At 39.0% G+C, this 21149-nt stretch overlaps 2 protein-coding genes across 2 annotated transcripts; both read right to left on the reverse strand.

Annotated features, from left to right (window-relative positions):
- Positions 1-1018: 1018 nt before the first annotated feature.
- Positions 1019-5296, reverse strand: LOC107792467 (uncharacterized). Its single transcript, XM_016614682.2, has 7 exons — positions 4887-5296; positions 3265-3913; positions 2059-2689; positions 1859-1959; positions 1677-1766; positions 1469-1596; positions 1019-1324 (listed from the first exon to the last, which is right to left on the reverse strand). The coding sequence occupies exons 2-7, from the start codon at positions 3817-3819 to the stop codon at positions 1183-1185; spliced, it is 1647 nt and encodes a 548-aa protein (XP_016470168.1). The 5' UTR covers positions 3820-3913; positions 4887-5296; the 3' UTR covers positions 1019-1182.
- A 1212-nt stretch (positions 5297-6508) lies between these two features.
- LOC107792466 (receptor-like serine/threonine-protein kinase ALE2) lies at positions 6509-13425 on the reverse strand. The gene is made up of 8 exons (XM_075237903.1): positions 13029-13425; positions 11188-11640; positions 9767-10138; positions 9387-9599; positions 8407-8778; positions 7643-7886; positions 7421-7568; positions 6509-7174 (listed from the first exon to the last, which is right to left on the reverse strand). Exons 1-8 carry the CDS (start codon positions 13189-13191, stop codon positions 6803-6805), a joined length of 2337 nt encoding a protein of 778 aa, XP_075094004.1. The 5' UTR covers positions 13192-13425; the 3' UTR covers positions 6509-6802.
- Between the last annotated feature and the right edge of the window lie 7724 nt (positions 13426-21149).

Genomic DNA, 21149 nt, shown 5'->3' on the forward strand with positions numbered 1-21149 from the left:
AGCACCACACACTAGTGACTAGTGTCTTCTTTTGCACATATTTGCGAGCAATAGCAGACACGAGGATAATGTCCAAAGGTAGACACTTTTTTCATGGAATAAGAAATATATTATATTATAATAGGCAAATAGATGCGTGCCCTGCAGATGTTGGTTCTTTGGCATTTTGCTGCATTATAGTAATGGTTTAAAATAGGTATCGGTTCTTATGCTGGAATCTGCATTGCTAAAAGGTTTAGATACCAATGAAAATTCCAATTGTGAACGATCCACGAGACACAGCGCTAATGGGCCATAGAGGATATTATCTGCTAATGGAAGTACCTTTTTCACATACAGTGACAGTATATGACTACATTCAATAGCAGTATACGAATTATTTGGCCTTGAATCAATTAGTCTACTTAAGTATTTGTTGCTTACAAGTAACAAGTTGCCTCGGCTACGAACTGTGAGTTTTTTTTCTAGAGAAAGCGTACTTACAACTTAAAAGGGAGAATATCTGAAAAAAGTGTTAGCAGGAAGCTTACAAAGAGTAATTAGGTTTAAATTGTTTCTGAAGATGGCTGATAAAGAATTTCACAAACTACAAGTGTAAATAGCAACCAAGAAGAAGGAATAGCTCTTTCTTTTTAATTGTAAAGCAACAATTCTTGCTGATATCTGCTCTCCTCTTAAACACTTACTCTCACTCCAAAAACATTTAATAGCATCACACAGTAGAACTATTGAGGTCTAACTAATTACTAGAAGTCATTCAGTGATTCACATTTTAGAGGGTTGGGATAAGCTTTTATCAGAGGTTCAGACAGATACACTTTCTGCTGAAGTAGTGAACACATCCTTTGAAAAAACTTCCAACAGAAAAACACAAGATAAAATTTGACATTCCCCAAATAATTTACTCCTAAAGAAAAGGCAACAATCACCAAAAATGGCATGACTATGCAGCAATGAGGTTGACCAATGATTAGAAAAATATACAAATAGGGAAAAACAAATAGAAAAGGAGGAATGACAAATGGACTAGGGGCAGGGTGGCATACATTTATGAGGCAACAAAAAATCATGTACACAATTTGTTCCCAGATATAGCTAGTCTTGATTCCTATATATGGAAAAGATATCCTCATTATCCTTGCTTAAATCGACACAATATGCAAGAACATATGTTAACAATTTTTAGCAGGCTTTCAAGCCTGTGTTTTCATGAATTGCCTTGTAGCACTGGAGACTGCAAAGAGGAAGATTTGTCTTAGAATCACGGTACTTGTATGGATTCATACAGGAAGGCCCAGCACATTGCTCACGAGGAGGAGGGTAACTGCAATTGGCAATAAAAACACAATCAGAACCTTTAGCAACTTTATAGCACTTCATTCATGTAGCAATCCAAGATATCCAGGTTCCACCTCCTGTCTCCAATTCCACAGAGGACAAGAAAAAGGTGGGATGTAAAAACCCTTACCTGCAAGGTTTAGAGTCAAAAAAATGAGGTAAACCCATATCTTCAGGAAATGTCACAACAGTCCCAGTAGGGCCCATAACCACTCTGATAGTGCTTTTCGCAAGCATCTGCTCTTTGGCAGCCTTCTCCTGCCAGATAGAACGTCAATTAATTGTCAGCTTCATAACATCGCTATGAAAAGCAATCTACCTATCAACAAGCAGGTTACCTGTGCCAACTCTTCCTGCCGCTTCTTTATTTTATCTTCTCGCTTCTTCCTATTTGAATCTTGACCTAGAATTTTCCTAATTGCCTCAGCCTGAAAATTCCAAACAGTTATGCTCACTTCATCATCATATGACCTTAGAAGAGCACACATACAGTAAGAAGGAAAAAGGAACAAGGGCAAACCTCTGATTCACGCGCAGCCTTCTCATTTTGCATTCTACGTTTCTGAGCAGCCTCCGCTTTCTTCAGTTGCTGCTCAACATCTGTGAGCTTTTCCTTTTGCTCTGTCAAAAAGCAAAGATGGCAAGACAAATCTGTTAATCAGAAAACGTTCTAGAGCAAAGAAATAAGAGTGGAACATATAAGTAACTACAGTCTATTACTTCGAGGTGGCGCCGGTGGTAAACCATCAGGGAACTCAATTTGACTCACAGAAGAAGCAGTAGAATCTTTGCTAGATAGGAGAGCTCGTTGACGTGTTGTAAGAGTCATTTCTCCTCTCATCGTTTCAATTGGTGAATCTGAGGATTCCTTCCTTTGTTTCTGCTTCTTTCTTCCTTCAGGCTCACCATCAGACAGGAGCTCTTCCACCTCATAATCAGTGTCCTCAGGACCTTCTTCTGATTTCTTCCTTACATCTTTCCTTGAACTTCCCACATTTTCATCCTTTTCATACTTACAAACCTTTGAAACACGGGAAAAACTTCTTTTCTTGGTCAATTCCTCCTCAAAATCTTTATATCCTGCAAACTTTGAGGTTTTAAGCTTCTCCAAGTATCGAATTTCATCATCATCGTCATCCTCATCAAACCCCTCCGAGACACGCCTTTTCGGCGCCCTCTTACTCTTACGAGTTGGATCTGACTTGTCACCTCTTTTTTGGAAGGCATTTGTCATTGGTGTCTTCCCCATATTGTCTTTGCCAGCATCAAAAGTGCCTCTTGGTGAATCTCTCCACAAATTTCCTTGCGACTCACTTTTCTTTTCAGAAAGACCGTCTTCACTCGAAGTGTCCTAAAATATAGAGGAAAAGGTTAATTGGACAGCATTGAGAGTATATTACAATGATAATCTGACCAAAAATAAATGCCAAAGATTTACAAGCAATAAAATAGATTTCTTTCTCCGGTAAACCGGCTTCAGATTAATCACGATTTGCATCTTCAAAAGTTTGGCATTAGTTTTCCAAAACTGTATCCAACATAAGGTAAGGGGTAACCTAAACCCTCTGGTTTTCCATGAAGTGAACAACCAGATTTTCTTGCTAATACTTTAGGGGAAAGCTATTACGTAGTTGTTAACTCATCCTTGAAACATTTGATTCTTATGCACCTCACTGTTTTGTTCCCTAATAAACCTATAATAACGCAACAACATCTATCTACATGTTTTTCTTTCCCTGTTTTGAGAAGTTAGACAGGAGCGAGTATAGCAGCGAAACTTAAAAATGTTATGCGGCTCACCTTCTTTTCCAAATGATCAAACCAACCATAATTATGAGGGAGACTACGTTCAAAGCACAATTAAAAATTCAAGTGGGTTTAGATAATCCAAATAATTAACTGCTTGAGAAGAAGCATGTAATAAACCTGCTGGGCAAGTTTCTGCCGTGGCAGCGAGGCACCTAAGGCTCGAGCACTTTTAGTAGACAAACCACCACCATATGCACCATGAGAATCGGTTTTGGTTTGAATGGTGCGCGTCACACCCCCAACTTTCAGCTTAACCTTTTTCAGCTTGTTATCATTGCAAACGCCATCCTGAACAGTTCCTGATTTCCTAAGAGAGGAGCCCTTCCGGGAATATGTATCATCTCCTGGACCTCCATTACTGTATAACAAGCTAGATCCGGTATCCTTATTCTTCTTAACAGTGTAGTCCTCATCCACTCTCGAAGCAGAGCCTCTAGACATGCAATGATTAAGGTTGAACATTTTCCGTCCAGCATCGGCATCACCAGTGTTCTCATCACTGGAAACCCTACCAACATCATCTGAAACTAGTGTTAAGGGTGACTGATCACGGCTTTCATGAAAAACCAGTATCTCTGGTCTAGGTCGCCGCAACATGTGGCTTCTTTTCTTTCTAACAGTAGCATTGATCCCTTCAAATCGAGTGCCACCAGATTCATCCATGACATACATAAAGAGTAGGTCCCACCAGCAACACGTGTACTAATCACGGCAAAAAGACGACAGTTGCTAAATGAGTTTGGTAATTGCTGCACCAAACTGGCAACTGCATGCATTCAAAGACATATCCTTTATTTGCTAATTCATTCATGTAGAGAAACATCAATAAATAAAAACGATTAACAAGAAGTTCATTCAGCATTTAATTTAATGTATCCAGGGGATGCAACACCCATACATGCAGTATACATGAACCCAACAAACAAAAGGGTAAGGAAAACTATCATATCGATAAAGTATAGCTAACTAAGAAACATGATAATGAAATCAATTTGAATATCCACAACTTCCTCAATAAAATGCAAGTATCAATATAATGGCACATAGAGCTTTGAGGAATGTATTAATGGCCTTAAACAAACACTGCCTATGTGCAAAGACAATATATCAACAAGATGGCTTAGGATTTTTTAAGAAAGAGTTAACCGCTTTAGTAATTCCGCCTATATGCAAAGCATAGCTGATCCCAAGCACGAATAAATGAGAGTTGCGGTATATTAACTGTCATCTTAAAATAGTCAAATTACTTGAATCCTCTAAATAAAAAAGTAGTTGAATAGAGCCAAAAAAAGATGCAAAGGATCAAGGACGGATGTAGGCTTTAAGATATGGGTACCTAAGAACCCACAAACCACTAAATATGCACAAAAATGAAATTCAAAATCCAAATACTAACACTTGAGGTCGTGTCCTAAAATACAGAACCAATAAAGTTCAAGTCTTGGATCCGCCTCTTTAGATGATTCATATAGCCAATACCAACAAATTTAAAACTGAGTTAGTTGATAGTTTTTTGAACTAATGGCCCTAAATTTTGCCCAAAACTTGGCAGTAACTGGATTACCCAATAAGATGAAGCACCGAATTACATTCAAGTTACGCAATTGACATCGACCTTACAAAATACAGCAGACCCATTTATAAAAACATCAAACAAATACAGGCAAAGTCCATTACACGCCCCAGCAAAAGAGTACACAGCACATATCCATGAACCAAAAGAGGACAGAAGCAAATACCTTGTGAATGGCACAAAATTGAAAAGCATCCGCCCTAAGTTCGCAGAAAAGAAGAAACAAAAAGAGTGAATTAACGAAGAGGAAAGATAAAGATAATATATAATTGAGAAGAGGGAGGAAAAGAGTTGATGAAAAAGAGAGAATAAGAAAGAGATGATGGGTTTTGGGTAAAGTATTATAATTAGGGTTAGAGAAGTGAAGGGTGTCGTTAGAGCCAAAGAAGACTCTCAATATCTTCTCCATTTTCTCCCTTTCCTATTCTTACTCACCAACACCACCCACCCCCTCAAACACCACCCACCCCCAAACACGCACACCCACACCCACACTGTCTCTCCCTCACACCCCTGTAATTTGTTTTGTTGGACTGCCCCTTTCTTTCTTTTTGCCTCAGCAATCCGATCCGACTCGATTTTCCTCTTTTATTTCCCTCGTCTTTTATACATGGTTATAGTTATACGACGTCTTTGTGCTTCAAAACGTGCGCATTTTAGGACAGTATGCTGTTTCGGCTCATGTTAGCACTACCTCTACATAACGCACGTGTTGACTATCTTATAAGCTTCAAAGTTTTACACCTCTCCTAGGTTGTCCAGTCGAGTTGAATCGAGCCGAACTAAGATTGGAGTTGAATCAAATCAAACTGAGATGATCCGAGCCTAAATTTCTTTTTCAAACGAGCCGAGCTGAACAAAGCTAAAATGCAAGTGAATCGAGCTGAATACAGAACCATTTGCCGGGTCTAACATTTTCAATAAACTAATATTGGTACATGCGCGCTACGCGGTCAATATTAAAAATATTGATTAAATTAAATTATGATCGGTCTTGTTTAAATATACTAAATCATATTTCTTTAATAAATTTCAATTGTTATCTTATTTATCAATATGGATATGACGTACCTAGTAACAAAATTTCTATCGAGTCAAAAGAGACTTAAATAGTCAGCTAATTAAAAAAAAAAAAAAAAGACTTTGACTTCTATCCCAAGGTGGCTTTGATGACATATAGTAATGAATTCCCTAGGAATTAAGTACTAAAATATTACAGTAAATTTTTTCAGATTGAATGGAGTTGTTTAACATAATTTGTTTATTATCAGGATCTTTCGGAGTTTTTGGGACTTCCTCTTTAATCTGTATAATAATAATAATGTAGGTTATCACATCATTACTTAAATAGTAATATCATCTAAGGAAAGTATTAAACTTTCATCAGTTAATAGAATCGTCTACTGAAACGGCCTAATACTAGGTGATCCTATCTCCTAATATTAAAGCTAAAACAGCTTCAAAGCTCCTGTAGTAGCAAAAGTTGCATCAACTGAAAATACTTTAAAGACACTTTGGTAGCACTTCAAAAAACATATTATTCCATGAAATAAGAAGTGCTCATAGTTTTACAAACTCAAGGTACTGTACCACTATTTTTACAATCTCAAAATACTCTTTCTACTTCTCACTGACACCCTAAACAATTCTTTATCCAGTTAAGTTTTGCTTTGTAATCCAGGATATTTTAAGGAGAATCCATCATAAGTGATAAGAGTCCTTAGAAGTTATAAAATTTGAGGATAAAGAGGAATTTACACAAGGGGCATCTCACACAGATAAAGAAACTTAAGAAAAAAGAAATTCAACTTTCTTCACCCCTTCAACTGAACCACTGCCATCAAATATCAACCGATACATATATACAGGCTCTCATCCAACAAGTAGAGAATGGCCATACAGTAAAAATTGAACAATGGGCTCTCTACAGGGGATGAAGCAAACCAATAGATTTTCCAAAGCATTGCCAGATCCACTGTGCAGAGTCTCACTTCTGCCAACCCACTTCAAATTCTCCCGTTCTGCTGCATTACGATCGAAGATCGGAGTGTTTGAAGCATTGGAAGGCCTTCCCAATAATGTTCATCTTCCTTCATGAAGATCTTCTGAGAATACAGTTGCCCGAGATACGTCATTCTCGAACACACTCAAACCAGAGTAAGGACCAGAAGAAAACATAGACGAGGTACCATCTGATTCAAATGTTGTACATGACTGCCTTATGTTAGGTCGAGTGCCTGAATTTATATTAGTATCCTGGTACTCAGTTACCCGCTGAACCATTTTGAGAGACTGAACCACTTCTCCCATCGTAGGCCGTTGGCTAGCTTCCGGAGCAACACAAGCCGCTGCAATTGTGCAAACCCGCACAAAATCCTCCTTTGGATACTTACCCTCAAGCCTTAGATCAGCAAGTTCTTCCAAACGATCCTTGTCTCTAAGTATTGGTCTGGCCTGAAAACAAAATACAGCCCTTTCTTTTTACAGCCTTTTCAAAGAGAGTCCAATGACAACACAATAAGCTTCTAATTTTGTGAAGTACCAAAAGGGAAAAAATTGGAGACATGAATTCTGAAGATCAGTAAGTGCGCAACAACTATCTATTACCAATAAAAATAAAAAAAAGTGCACAACTACACTTGTATGATCTGAAGTAAACGATGAAATAGTATAAGAAAGTACCAACAACGTAACACTTACCCAAGTAACAAGATTTTCATGTCCAGATAGTTGTGACATATCTACAGGCTTCTTTCCTGTTAACAATTCAAGGAGTACAACCCCATAGCTGTACACATCACTTTTTACCAGTAGGTGCCCAGTCATGGCATATTCAGGGGCGACATACCTGCACAACACAGTGCTTCAAAATTAGTCAATGTTATATCTTAGAGAAGCATGTGTTAACGAAGAAACACTAACCCAAATGTGCCCATAACACGAGTCGAGAGGTAATTCGCCTGGCCTTCCGGGGCCTGTTTTGCAAGGCCAAAATCAGCAACTTTAGCATTAAAGTTGTTCTCAAGCAATATATTTGATGCCTTAAAATCTCTATGGATAACACACGGTTGGGAATCTTCGTGCAAGTATGCAAGTCCTCTCGCTGCATCAAGTGCAATTTTCATTCTTGTGTCCCAATCCAGTGGGCAGTTTAATCCTAAAGGGCCTGCAGCAAGAGAGTGCAATTGTTAAACTCCTTGATAAGTTGAATAGGTCACAACGCTGATTTGTGCGACCACCTTGTCTAGAAACTTCAACTGTTAGAAAGAGGACACTTTTAACAGTTCACTTAAACTTCTAAATAACACCTCCTCAGGAGCAGGCTTGATTTCTTTTCCTGGGCCCAAGACACGCAAATTCATTTTTTCACGAGAATAGCAATGAGACTTGAAGGATCTCTACATACTCAACACCTGTTATAGAATCTAAATATCCACTCCAAGTTTTAGGGTAATGGTAGAATAGCTCAGAACCATTGTAATGACTTTCAAAACATATGTGAGAGTTCATATTCATCTCCAATAGACAGGCCATACAAGGAAAGCTGAATATGTTGATAGTTGGAGTTACCCTTCCTTTACGTGACTTCTTACCAGATAAGCAAATTACAAACTAAAATAGCAAAGCAGATATTGTAGCTATTTAGTTGCGAAGTTGACAAAGGATAAAGTCACAAAAAAACTTACCATGAAGCCAAGCCTCCAAACTCCCATTTGGAACAAGCTCATAACACAGTAGGTTCTGTGAGGACTCACGACTGCTATAGTAACCAATAAGTTTCACCAGATTACGGTGATGCAGCCTACTAAGCATCTCAACCTCAACTAGAAACTCTTTACCTCCTTGTTGGCCTCCACTAGTAAGTCTTTTTATTGCAACAGCAGTACCATCACTCAGCACACCCTTGAAAACTCTGCCAAAGCCGCCCTCTCCAAGTATACTAGATGGTGCAAAGTTATTTGTAGCTTCTTTCAGTTCTTCATATGGAAGGAACCGTGTACTAGTTGGATGGGGAAATGATCCCTCAGCTGGAACAGCGTCCGTACATATCGGTTTTGCTATCAAGAAATCAAAATACAAGTGAATTTTTATAAAGTAAGAGACTTAGGTGGTGCAGCAAGTACAAACAAAAACATCTCCATTTATAGTTTCAACATCGTGCATTTAAAGAACCGATAAAAATATTTCTAGTTAGCAGAAAAATAGCTTCACGGAATTCTAGAATAATTTTGGTTCAAAGGGAACTGGTAGCTCAAGTATAGCATTGGGGGTTTAAACCACCAGTTTTTAAGTATAATAACCATTTTAAGTAGCTCATACAGGAAATTATGAGAGCTCAAGATGTCAGATGCAAACCAAAGTTTCGCAGATAGGGAGAAAACTTCATTTTAACATTACTTCCGAACAAAAGATCAACTAAAGCTTCTGCAGACTTTTTGCTTTTTGTCTTATTTGACCAGAAGTAAGTAGTTTGTTAGAGTTATGGATCAAGCTTCTACTACTCAAGTAACACTAGTTCAAGTTAAAAAGAGAGAGCCTTTTCCATTCTTGTTGTTTCTTCTGTTCACCAATCCAAATTTCTGTTCCTACATGGGTGGAACTTTAAAAAGAAGACGATCCAAATCCAGGATAATTTGATTAGTCCATGAAACATACAGTCACTTACCAGTTTCTTTGAGGGGTCTATTCTTCTGTCTTTGATTAGATCCACAGAAACAAATAAAGAGTGTTGATATGATAGTGATGATTAAGATGCCAGCAACAATCCCAACAATAAGAATTAAACTTGGATGTCTCCTTTTGTTCGAAGACACTGTTACTGCAGGAGCAGAAGGCAGCCACGGAGCTGCTTGAACGGGTGACATAGCAGAACGAGGAGCTGCATATCAAAGAAACGTTAGTCAACAAATATGAAAAGACCTGTGGGAATTGAGGGGTAAATAACAATCCCCCCCCCCCCCCAAACACACACTCTCCGAAATATTCAGCCTGTGCTAGAAGAAATTATCTGCACATCAGGTGTGAAATATAACTAGAAGCAAGTACCTTGTGCTGAAACTGGTGGCTTAAACCAGGTAATGTTGAGCAATTGATATCCACCCACTAGTGCTGGATCTAGATGGATCTTATGCATTGATAACGAAGAGTTTATTGCAAAGGCTTCAGCAGATGATACGCTAATTCCCTTATCTGGTGTGATATCCATGGATATATTTAGCTTTGATAGATCCACCAAGTAAAAGTTAATTAGCTCAATTTGAGAAACCTTCAAACTTAATTGTGAAGCAAATTCATTCAGAAACAGTTTCCAATTTGGATTTGATGAGACATTCAAGAGGAGAAGGTCGATCTTTAATGGGTAAACACACTGGCAGTCCTGGCTTCCTCGTTTGAGCACCATATCTGGTTCACAACAGTCTGCCAAAATGGGAAAGAAAAAAGATGCGCATAAATATTGAGATATATCTTCCAAGGGGGGATGGCAAAGAATGAATACCTTCACTGATACGTATAAAGAGATAGGATGTGATTCTTACATATGTTTTGCACTTATCCACACCAAAGGATAGTTCGTTAATGAGTCAGTGTTTAAACGTGTCCTATAAGCCGTACCAATGGGAATATATTTGAAATATCACTCTCCCTTTATCCTTATTTATGTAACTTGGGGAATCAGCTTGTTTCTTTTGACCATTTAACATAATTTTTGGTATTTTTAACCGGTGTTTGGTTTCAAAACCGATAGGACTGATTTTGGAAACCAAATACTAGAGTTCTTAGGGTATAAAACAAATTTGGAAATCAGCGTCGATTCTGGAAATCAACTTTTGCAAACAAAACCAACAGTGAGTTCTGTTTTCTCAACATTAAACTTTTCATTTAGATCCTTGCATTTCGGTATGGAACTCTTTTCAGATTTATGGCCCGTATCCCCCTCCCCCTCACTTTTTTGGTGTTCCCTCTGTTGGATCCATATAAAGAGAGAAAGTAATGTTCTATGATTTTTCGGCTACTGGGAAGTAAGTTTGCAGCAATTTATGATATGTAGTCGATTTGTATTAGTAATTTCTAACCATACGAAGTGTAAAATTCCCTCTTGAGAGATTCAAACACAATCACTTTTCAAAACCAATTCTTCCAGAACCTAAATCCAATCGCTGACAGTTGTTTCCAGAAACCAAACCTAAAACCTATACATCCAAAACCAATTCCAAAGCCAAATCCAACCAGGCTCTTAATTTTTAAAACAAATGGTTTATGATACTTTTTATATAGTTTTTGCTTATGAAACCTTGTTTCCCAATAAATATAATGCATAACCCCAAAATTATGACTCTCATTTTCTGCTATAGTACAACCGGTTTCTCCCTATTTTGTCTTTTTTTGTGGGAATGGAAGAAATAGGACATATATACGCTAGGCCAGCAGGTCTTCAGTTTTAATTCATTAAACAGAAAGATTCTTACTGGAAGTGTGAGGAGAAAGTGGTGGCTGAGCCAAACCAGCGGGTAGAGTACTAGGACTGGATTGGGTTGGAGCAATCTCTGCCGAACGGGGAGGTGCAAGGCCAGCACTAGGAGGCACCAATCCACTTTTCTTCATTGATGGCTTGGACAAGCGCGAACTGGAAGGAGGGTGTGCAGCAGTTACTAAAGGACCATAATCAGGAGGCTGGGCTGGAGCTAGCCAAAGCCGTGGTGCACCAGAAGGAAAATGATTTCTATGTTGCCTATGAAATGCAGGTACACTCGCCAGCAGGGGCAGATCAGGTAAGCCAGTTGCTTCAACAGGTTTGTTGACCGGAGAGATGGGCTGTTGTTCAAATGGCTTATCAGGCAACTCGGCATTTGTTACGCACATGAGATAAAATAAGATGGTTAAATGCTTCAGCGTCAAAGATTGCCCCCTCTCTGATACCTCTGAAATTCATATTAACAATAAATTAGAAACTGAATAACGAGCAGCCAAGCACATATTGCAACAAAAATAGCATTAATACAACAAAGTAACATCGATCAGGGATACAAATTGTCAAGTTGGTCACAATACATTACTCCATTCTCACTTTAAGAGTTTGCATCTAAAAGCAAGAAAAATAACGGCCGCCACAAATATACTCAACAAAAAAAGAAAGAGATTATGGCAAATGTGACAGATGGAGCTGCCCAACTAAGTGTGTCTGTGATGCACGAGTATTGATTGAAGAAAATTACTGCTAGGAAGCCTAAATGAAGGGTAATATCTAGCACAATCCATTTGAGGTTCCAGATAAGTCTACAAATACATATGCCTAAGTACTTCTGTTTGTTCACAATCAGGAAGGAAAATGTGACAATGTCCTAGTTTTCTCAAAAGAAGCACACTATTTAACAAACCTTCAATTCTAAGAGGAAATTGTTACCTTTCTCAAAAGAAAAAAATTCTAAGAGGAAGCACTGTTTTGAAATTGAGAAGTAACTAATTTCGCGTGACTTTTTTCCTTCTACAATTAAGTAGTTCATTAACGTTGAAAATTAACACTAAGATGATTCTGGAGCGCACAAAAAATTATATACTGTCCAGTTATTGAACCTATGCCTGTGAGGAGTTGAGAAATGCTATCAATGTATTCACTTTGTATATGTTATCCAATTTACATCATACAGCTACTAAGTACAAGCAGATCAAACTATGACCTGCTACTGCTTTTCCTTCAAATCCGTCTAGAATTGATTGTCACTCAAACTAAATACAATAGGGATAAAAAGGAACCGCACGCAGATTTATATGTACGGGTAATTTCTTTTTGCACATGAAACACACACACACACACAAATCAATTGAGATTTTTCTTTTTTAGCATTTAATTTCTCATTTTTCACGATTACAAATCCCACATTTTAAGGAGGCTTATCAGTTAATATTTTGGGTGACCTGATATGATCTATATAACTCAAACTCTTCTAGAAATAGAATGCTACTCTTCATTGCCAGCTCAAGACTCAAATAAGAAATATTAGATGTCAATAAGGCAATAACTAGTTTCAGCAACAAAAAAAAATAAAGCAGGATATCATTTTTTCCCCAAGCTTCGAGCAGCAATTTTAATACTTCCCAAATTTGCAGACAGAGATTTAAATTTCAGTAATTAACCCTAAATTAATCAACTAAACTAGCATCAAACCAGCAAATTCGATGAAAAGACATCAGTAAACAGTTCTCATTGCACAATTTATATGGAACACTACTGCAGTAGCAACTGGCAAAAATCAGAAGGAAAAGAAAAAACTAAAAGACGATTAAGACCTAAGGAAGTAGAAGAACTCACTAGCCCAACGGGGAAAGAACAGTAGCTTTGCCAAGTCCAACATCCCTGACGGCCAATGAAATGAACACCGTTCGGATCTGATGAAATTGAACAAAACCAACGGTCTAGATCGAAAAAAGCAGTAGACTAAAATAACAAGAAACAAGACTATGAGCAAAAACATGTATCAGCCATCGAATGAGGATGCAAAAACCCAACTAGAAAAAATTTCAAAGAATAAATTTCATATTTAGCGGTGTCTTTCACCATTTTTGGGCTAAACTCCAGCTGGAGAAATCCTCACTCGTATGCGTTAGGGTGGGTGGGGGAGTGGGGGTGGGGTGGGGGGGACTTGTCGTTGGCTTCACTCTGTAATTAGTACTAGTACTGAAAGCTTTACTTCCATTTTTCTTTATCTACTTTTTCTTTTATTTCTTCTTTTTTCCTTTTTTTCTGCTCGAGTTGTCGGTATCTGTGACGACTTTGTTGAACTTTTAACGTGCACCTCTGATAGCTAAATCTTACCATAACGGTAAGTGAGAAAATTATAGACTCAATTCTATCACTATTTGAAGTGTGTCTTAAAATAGGAGTACTGTATTTGATTTTGGGACAATTTTCATCAACAATCGCGATCGTCCATTCGTCATGCATAATTTGGATTGCCGAAAAAGAACATGTGATGCGTTTTCCCATGAAATCTTTTCGAAAAAATGTGATATTTTATTAAGTTTTAACTCAAAAGTTAAGAAGTTATTGTCGTCTAAACAGATATGATGATGGATTTTTGTCGCTCCTTCCCTTCCACAATAATTGATTATTTTATTTTGACATACTTATTAAAGAAATATAAATTTTTAAAGAAAAAAAGATGTATTTACTAAATTAATTTTAATTAATTATTACTTTAACACATTAGAATGTGTAAATAAAGGCAAATTAATTCCTTCTTGATTATGTAAAAAGACACTTATTTTGGACCAAAATAAAAAGGTAAAATGGTATCTTAGCTTGCCTTTGGCCATAGATTCCCAAATTTGTTTTAAAAAATCTGAAGTTTGGTTTGAAGATAAAAAATATTTGAGCATAATTTTCCAAAACATATTTTATTTTATTTTTAAAAAAAACATGAAATGTGACTTGTACCCATAAGTTCTAAAAACTATCAAAATACCCAACAATACCAAACAAACAAACTTGCTAATGTTGTATATGCAGAACCTTCATCGATGTCATTCATTATCATTATCACAAACCCTGGTCCTGGACGTAGATAAGTTCGGCACAAAATTATAATTTTTATAATAAATTACATAATACACTATCCTAAAATTATAACCTGATATTTTAATATCAACTGCTAATAACACAATTAATAGCCATTATAATTCGTTAAATTATAATAATATTACAAGATCCATCGGTCCAAAAAAATAATAGTAATTAGTTGGTGGTTGGTTGGGTCATACTAGATGGTAGTTTTTTTATAAAATTCAAAAGTTTGGGATAATTTTTGAAATTGTTAAAAAAAATCAAATTCTGATATTTTGGGCCAAAAACAAGTCTAGAGCTAGTTTTGGAGTTTGAAAATTTGTTTTCAAAATTTGCCAAAATATGGATAAATATCTATAAACAAACATGTTTTGCCAAAAAAAATTGGAAAAAATTTGACAAAATTTATGGCCAAATGTGGGCTTAATATCCTTATAATACAGCGTCATAACATTGTTAAGTTAGAGTCTAATTATTTTTATTTTAAGTAGCACCTGAGAAATAACAACAACAACCACCCAGTATAATTCCACAAGTGGGGTCTTGGGAGGATAGGATGTACGCAACCTTACCCCTACCCTAGGGGGGCAGGGAGGCTATTTCTGATAGACCCTCAGCTAAAGACGGTGAAGGAAGCCCTGATATCAAGTAATAGCAAGACAAATAATTAGAAAACTAAATCGAAGATAGCAACAGAGAATATGAAAGTGGTACCGATAACAAATAATAGCAAGACAGTATAATTAGAGAAATAAATCCAAGGCAGCACACAAGAATATGAACGAAGTACTGCTAGCAAACTATGAAATTATCGATGGCAAGTAGTAACGGAACAAGACATGTGAATATAGCAAACTAAGGAAAAAGGATACCATACTAGCACTAATACTATCGAACTAGAGAAGACAAAGGAAAACTGTCACGACCCAAAATCCCAACCTGTCGTGATGGCGCCTATCTCGATACTATGCAAGCCGATAATCTCAATAAACCAAAATATCTCTTTAAAATTGAAAATATAATATTTAAATACAATACAAACACTCCCCAAAACCCGGTGTCACTGAGTACATGAGCATCTAATATGAATACAAGTCTCGAAAATATAGTCCATAATAGTCTGAGACCAAATACAGTAAACAACGAGATAGAGAAGGACAGACAAGGTCTGCGGAACACGGCAGCTACCTCAAAATCTCCTGAAAATCAACCGCGCGAAAGGATCAACACCATCTATGTCCGGGAACACATGGATCTGCACACGAAATGCAGGATGTAGTACGAGTACAACCAACTCAGCAAGTAACAATAATAAATAAGGAACTGAAGATAGTAACGAGCTACACAGTTATGGTTCATTTTCAGTAATTCCAGCAAAGAATAGGCGCTGTCAAATTTGATAGTTTAATGTCAAATTAATTTTTATACAGTTCATGTTCATGTAATCCGTATATCAACAATCTTTCAGAGATTTCACAACAATGACAGATAGCAACTAAGTGCAACAACAAACAAAAATCAAGTACAACATCTTAGGACAACAATCACTCACTAGGCTCCCAGCCCTCATCACTCACTCTCAATGGGTACCTGCGCTCACTGGGGGTGTCTAGACTCCGGAGGGGCTCCTACAGCCCAAGCGCTATAATCTTCATGGACAACTCACGTGCCATAATATAAATATCTGGATCCGCACGGCCAACTCACGTGTTGTACGGCCAACTCACGTGCTATAGTATAATACAAGGATCCGCACAGCCAACTCACGTGCTATGGTATAATATAAGGATCCGCACGGCCAACTCAACCGAGCCCCTCGGGACCTCAACCAAATATACCAACAAGTTCTAAAACATCATACAAACTTAGTCGAACCCTCAAATCACCTAAAACAACGCTAAAACCATGAATTACACCCCAATTTAAGCTTAATGAACTTTGAAATTTCTAATTTCTACAAACAACTCAGTAACCTATCAAATCACGTCCGATTGACCTCAAATTTTTCACACAAGTCATAAATAACATAACATAGGTATTCTAATTTTCAGAATCGGATTTCGACCCCGATATCAAAAAGTCACCCCCCCCCCCAAAAAAAAAAACTTCTCAAAAATTAAACTTTCGGCATTTCAAGCCTAATTCCTCTACAGACCTCCAAATAATATTCTGGACACGCTCCTAAGCCCAAAATCACCATACGGAGCTATTGGAATCATTAAAATTTAAATCCAAGGTCGTTTACACATAAGTCCATATCTGGTCCACTTTTCTAACTTAAATCTTCAATTATGAGAAAGTGTCTCATTTCACTCTTAGTTCCTTCCGGCCCCGAACCAACTAACCCGATAAGTCATAAATCAATTGCAAAACATAAATTAAGCAGTAAATGGGGGAACATGGTTATAATATTCAAAATGACTGGTCGGGTCATTACATTCTCCCCTTCTTAAACAAACGTTCGTCCTCGAACAGGTTTAGAATAATACCTGCAGTCTCAAATAAGTGTGAATATTTGTTCCGCATCTCCTACTCAGTCTCCCAAGTAGCTTCTCCGACTGGCTGGCTTATCCACTACACCTTCACTAATGCTATATTCTTTGACCTCAGCTTTCGAACCTGCCGATCTAAAATAGCCACCGGCTCCACATCATAAGTCAAATTACCGTCCAGCTGTGCTGTACTGAAATCCAGAATGTGAGACGGATCCCCGACATACTTTCGGAGCATGGATACATGGAACACTGTATGAACACTTGATAGACTAGGTGGTAAAGCAAGTTCATAAGCCACCTCCCCAATTTTCTTAAGTATCTCAAAAGGCCCAATATATCGAGGGCTCAACTTGCCCTTTTTCCCGAACCTCAACACACCCTTCATGGGTGAAATCTTGAGCAGAACCTTCTCCTCAACCATGTGAACAACATCACGAACCCTCCTGTCGGTATAACTCTTCTGTCTAGATTGTGTCGTACGAAGCTGTTCCTGAATCACTTTGACCTTCTCTAAAGCATCATGAACCAAGTCGGTACCCAATAGCCTAACCTCACCCGGCTCAAACCAAACCACCGGAGACCGACACTGTCTCCCATATAAAGCTTCATACGAAGCCATCTGAATGCTTGAATGGTAGCTATTATTGTAAGCAAACTCTGCGAGTGGCAGAAATTGATCCCATGAACCCCCAAAATCAATGACACAAACGCGTAGCATATCCTCCAATATCTGAATAGTGCGCTCGGGCTGTCCGTCCGTCTGAGGGTGGAATCTTGTACTCAACTGAACCTATGTGTCCAATTCTCACTGCACTGCCCTCCAAAACTGCGAGGTAAAATACGTACCTCGATCTGAAATAATGGACACCGGCACACTGTGTAGACGAACAATCTCGCGAATATAAATCCCAGCCAACCACTCCGAAGAATAATTAGTACCGACTGGAATAAAATGCACAGATTTGGTCAACCGATCGACTATCACCCAAACAACACCAACCTTTCTCAAAGTCTGTGGGAGTCCAACTACGAAGTCCATGGTAATAAGCTCCCACTTCCACTCTGGAATTTCAAGTCTCTGTAGCAATCCGCCCGATCTCTGATGCTCGTACTTTACTTGTTGACAATTTAAACACCGAGATACAAACCTAACTATATCTTTCTTCATTCGCCTCCACCAATAGTGCTGCCTCGAATCCTGATACATCTTTGCGGCGCCTAGATGAATAGAGTACCGCGAACTGTGAGCTTCCTTGAGGATCAGCTCACGCAAACCACCTACATTAGGCACACATAGCGCTCCCTGCATCTGTAATACACTGTCGTCTCCAATAGTGACTTCATTGGCATCACTGTGCTGAATCGTGTCCTTAAGAACAAGCAGATATGGATCATCATACTGACGCTCTATGCTGCGATCATATAAAGAAGACAGAGAAATCACATAGGCCAAAACTCGATTCGGCTCGGAAATATCCAATCTAATAAACTGATTAGCCAAGGCCTGAACCTCCAAGGCTAAAGGCATCTTTGCTACCGGTAAGTATGCTAAGCTGCCCAAACTCTCTGCCTTACGACTCAAGGCATCGACCACCACATTGGCCTTTCCGGGATGATAGAGAATGGTGATATCATAATCCTTAAGCAACTCCAACCACCTTCGCTGCCGCAAGTTAAGATCCTTCTATTTAAACAAATGTTGTAGACTCCGATGATCAGTGCATACCTCACACTGGACAGCGTACAAGTAATGCCGCCAAATTTTCAAGGCATGAACAATAGTTGCAAACTCAAGATCGTGGACTGGATAATTCTTCTCATGTACCTTTAACTGTCTGGACGCATAGGCAATTACCCTACCGTCTTGCATAAGTACTGCGCCGAGACCAATTTGCGATGCGTCACAATACACAGTATAAAACTCTGAACCTGTAGGCAACACCAATACAGGAGTTGTAGTCAAAGCTGTCTTGAGCTTCTGAAAGCTTTCTTCACATTCATCCGACCACCTGAACGGAGCACCTTTCTGGGTAAATTTAGTTATAGGAGATGCAATAGACGAAAAACCCTCCACAAAATGACGATAATAACCGGCCAAGCCGAGAAAACTCCGAATCTCAATAACTGAGGATGGTCTGGGTCAATTCTGAACTATCTTTATTTTCTTCGGATCCATCTTAATACCTTCACTGGACACTATATGTCCCAAGAATGCCACCGAACTAAGCCAGAACTCACACTTAGAGAATTTGGCATAAAGTTTCCTCTCCCAGGCTTTGTAATACAATACCCAGGTATTGTGCATGCTCCTCCTGGCTACGTGAGTACACTAGAATATCATCAATGACTACCATGACAAATAAATCAAGATATGGCTGAAATACACTATTCATCAAATGCATAAATGCTGCTGGGGTATTGGTTAGCCCAAAAGACATCACAAGAAATTCATAGTGGCCATAACGAGTCCCGAATGTCGTCTTTAGAATATCCGAATCCCGAATTTTTAATTGGTGATACCCAGACCTCAAATCAATTTTAGAGAACACCCTCGCTCCCTGAAACTGGTCAAATAAATCATCAATACGCAGCAATGGATATTTATTCTTGATTGTAACTTTGTTCAACTGCCTATAATCAATGCATATCTGCATAGTACCATCTTTCTTTTTCACAAATAGAACCGGTGCACCCCAAGGTGACACACTAGGCCTAATAAACCCATTTTCAAAGAGTTCCTGAAGTTGCTCTTTCAATTTTTTTAACTCAGTTGGTGCCATACGATACGGAGGAATAGAAATGGGTTGAGTGCCCTGCACCAAGTCAATACCGAAATCAATATCCCTGTAGGGTGGCATACCCGGCAAGTCTGCAGTAAATACATCCGGAAAGTCTCGCACTACCGGTACTGAATCAATAATAGGAGCATCTGCATCAACATCTCTCACAAAGGCCAAATATGACAAGCATCATTTTCCAACCATAAGCTGGGCCTTAAAATAAGAAATTACCCTGCTAGGAACAAGATTTAGGGAACCCATCCATTTAAACTTTGGCAACCCCGGCATCGTCAACGTCACGATTTTTGCGTGACAGTCCAGAATAGCATGACATGGAGACAACCAATCCATACTCAGGATTACATCTAAATCAACCATACCGAGTAATAAGAGATCAACTCTAGTCTCTAGTTCCCCAATAGTTACTACACGCAACCGATACACATGATCCACAGTAATAATATCGTCCACCTGTGTAGATACACAAACATGTGAAACTAAGGACTCACAAGGCATATCCAGATAATGAGCAAAATACGATGATACATATGAATAAGTAGAACCATGGTCAAATAATATAGAAGCCTCCCTGTGGCACAATGAAACAATACTTGTGATCACTGCGTCTGAGGCAACAACATCTGGCTTGGCAGGAAAAGCATAGAATCGAGCATGCCCGCCTCCTGATCGGCCTTCCCCTCTTGGGCAACCCCTAGATGTCTGACCCCCACCTCGAGATGGTAGGGCGGGTGGTGTAACTGCTGGTGCTAGTGTCGTCGGTCGAGAACTCTGCTGTGAAACCCCACTCAATAGCCTAGGACACTCTCTCTTGAAATGACCAAATTCTCCGCACTCGAAACAACCCTTCCTCTGACGGAACTGCTACTCCTGATAACCCGAGGAATGACCTGCAGAATCCTGTGTGGACGAGGCATGATGAGAACTCTGCGCTGGTAGTGCACTAAATGAAGACTGGCCTGAGTGAGCACTGTAAGAACCATGGCTAGCTGATGCACCACGATGAGATGGACGAACCGTCTGAGCGTGTCTGTAAGAACAACCCCTACCACAGTGAAACTGACCCCCTGAAGGAACACCGTTGTAATCACCCGGACCACGAGGCCTCTTAGCCTCTCTCTCTCCATGTTCCTGGCTACGAACCATCTCTATCTACTGAGCAATGTCCACTACCTCATCAAAAGTAGCACCAGATACTCTCTCCCTAGTCATAAGTAACCGCAGTTGATATGTGAGGCCATCAATGAATCTCCTAATCCTCTCCCTATCAGTGGGAACTAACCAGATTGCGTGACGATCCAACTCAAAAAATCTCATCTCGTACCGCGTCACGGACATATCACCCTGGCGAAGTTGCTCAAACTGTCTGTGCAGCTCTTTTCTGCGGGACTGAGGTACGAACTTCTCCAAAAAGACCACGGAGAACTGATGCCAAGAAGAGGTGTTGCGCCAACAGGCCTACGTCTCTCGTAAGTCTCCCACCATCTGAGTGCAGACCCAGAAAACTTAAAAGTAGTGATTGAGACCCCACTGGTCTCCAGAATACCGGCTGTCCGAAGCATCCGTTGACACCTATC

This window comes from Nicotiana tabacum, chromosome 19, assembly GCF_000715075.1.
Source record: "Nicotiana tabacum cultivar K326 chromosome 19, ASM71507v2, whole genome shotgun sequence".
Lineage (NCBI taxonomy): Eukaryota > Viridiplantae > Streptophyta > Magnoliopsida > Solanales > Solanaceae > Nicotiana > Nicotiana tabacum.

Coding starts and splice junctions, on each gene's coding strand:
- LOC107792467 (XM_016614682.2), bottom strand. CDS start 3,819: ATGTATGTCATGGATGAATCTGGTGGCACTCGATTTGAAGGGATCAAT. Junction 1,960..2,058: donor ACCACCGGCGCCACCTCGAA/GTAATAGACTGT, acceptor GCTTTTTGACAG/AGCAAAAGGAAAAGCTCACA. Junction 1,767..1,858: donor AGGCTGCGCGTGAATCAGAG/GTTTGCCCTTGT, acceptor TGGAATTTTCAG/GCTGAGGCAATTAGGAAAAT.
- LOC107792466 (XM_075237903.1), bottom strand. CDS start 13,191: ATGTTTTTGCTCATAGTCTTGTTTCTTGTTATTTTAGTCTACTGCTTT. Junction 11,641..13,028: donor GTTCTTTCCCCGTTGGGCTA/GTGAGTTCTTCT, acceptor TATGAATTTCAG/AGGTATCAGAGAGGGGGCAA. Junction 8,779..9,386: donor TAGACCCCTCAAAGAAACTG/GTAAGTGACTGT, acceptor ATTTCTTGATAG/CAAAACCGATATGTACGGAC.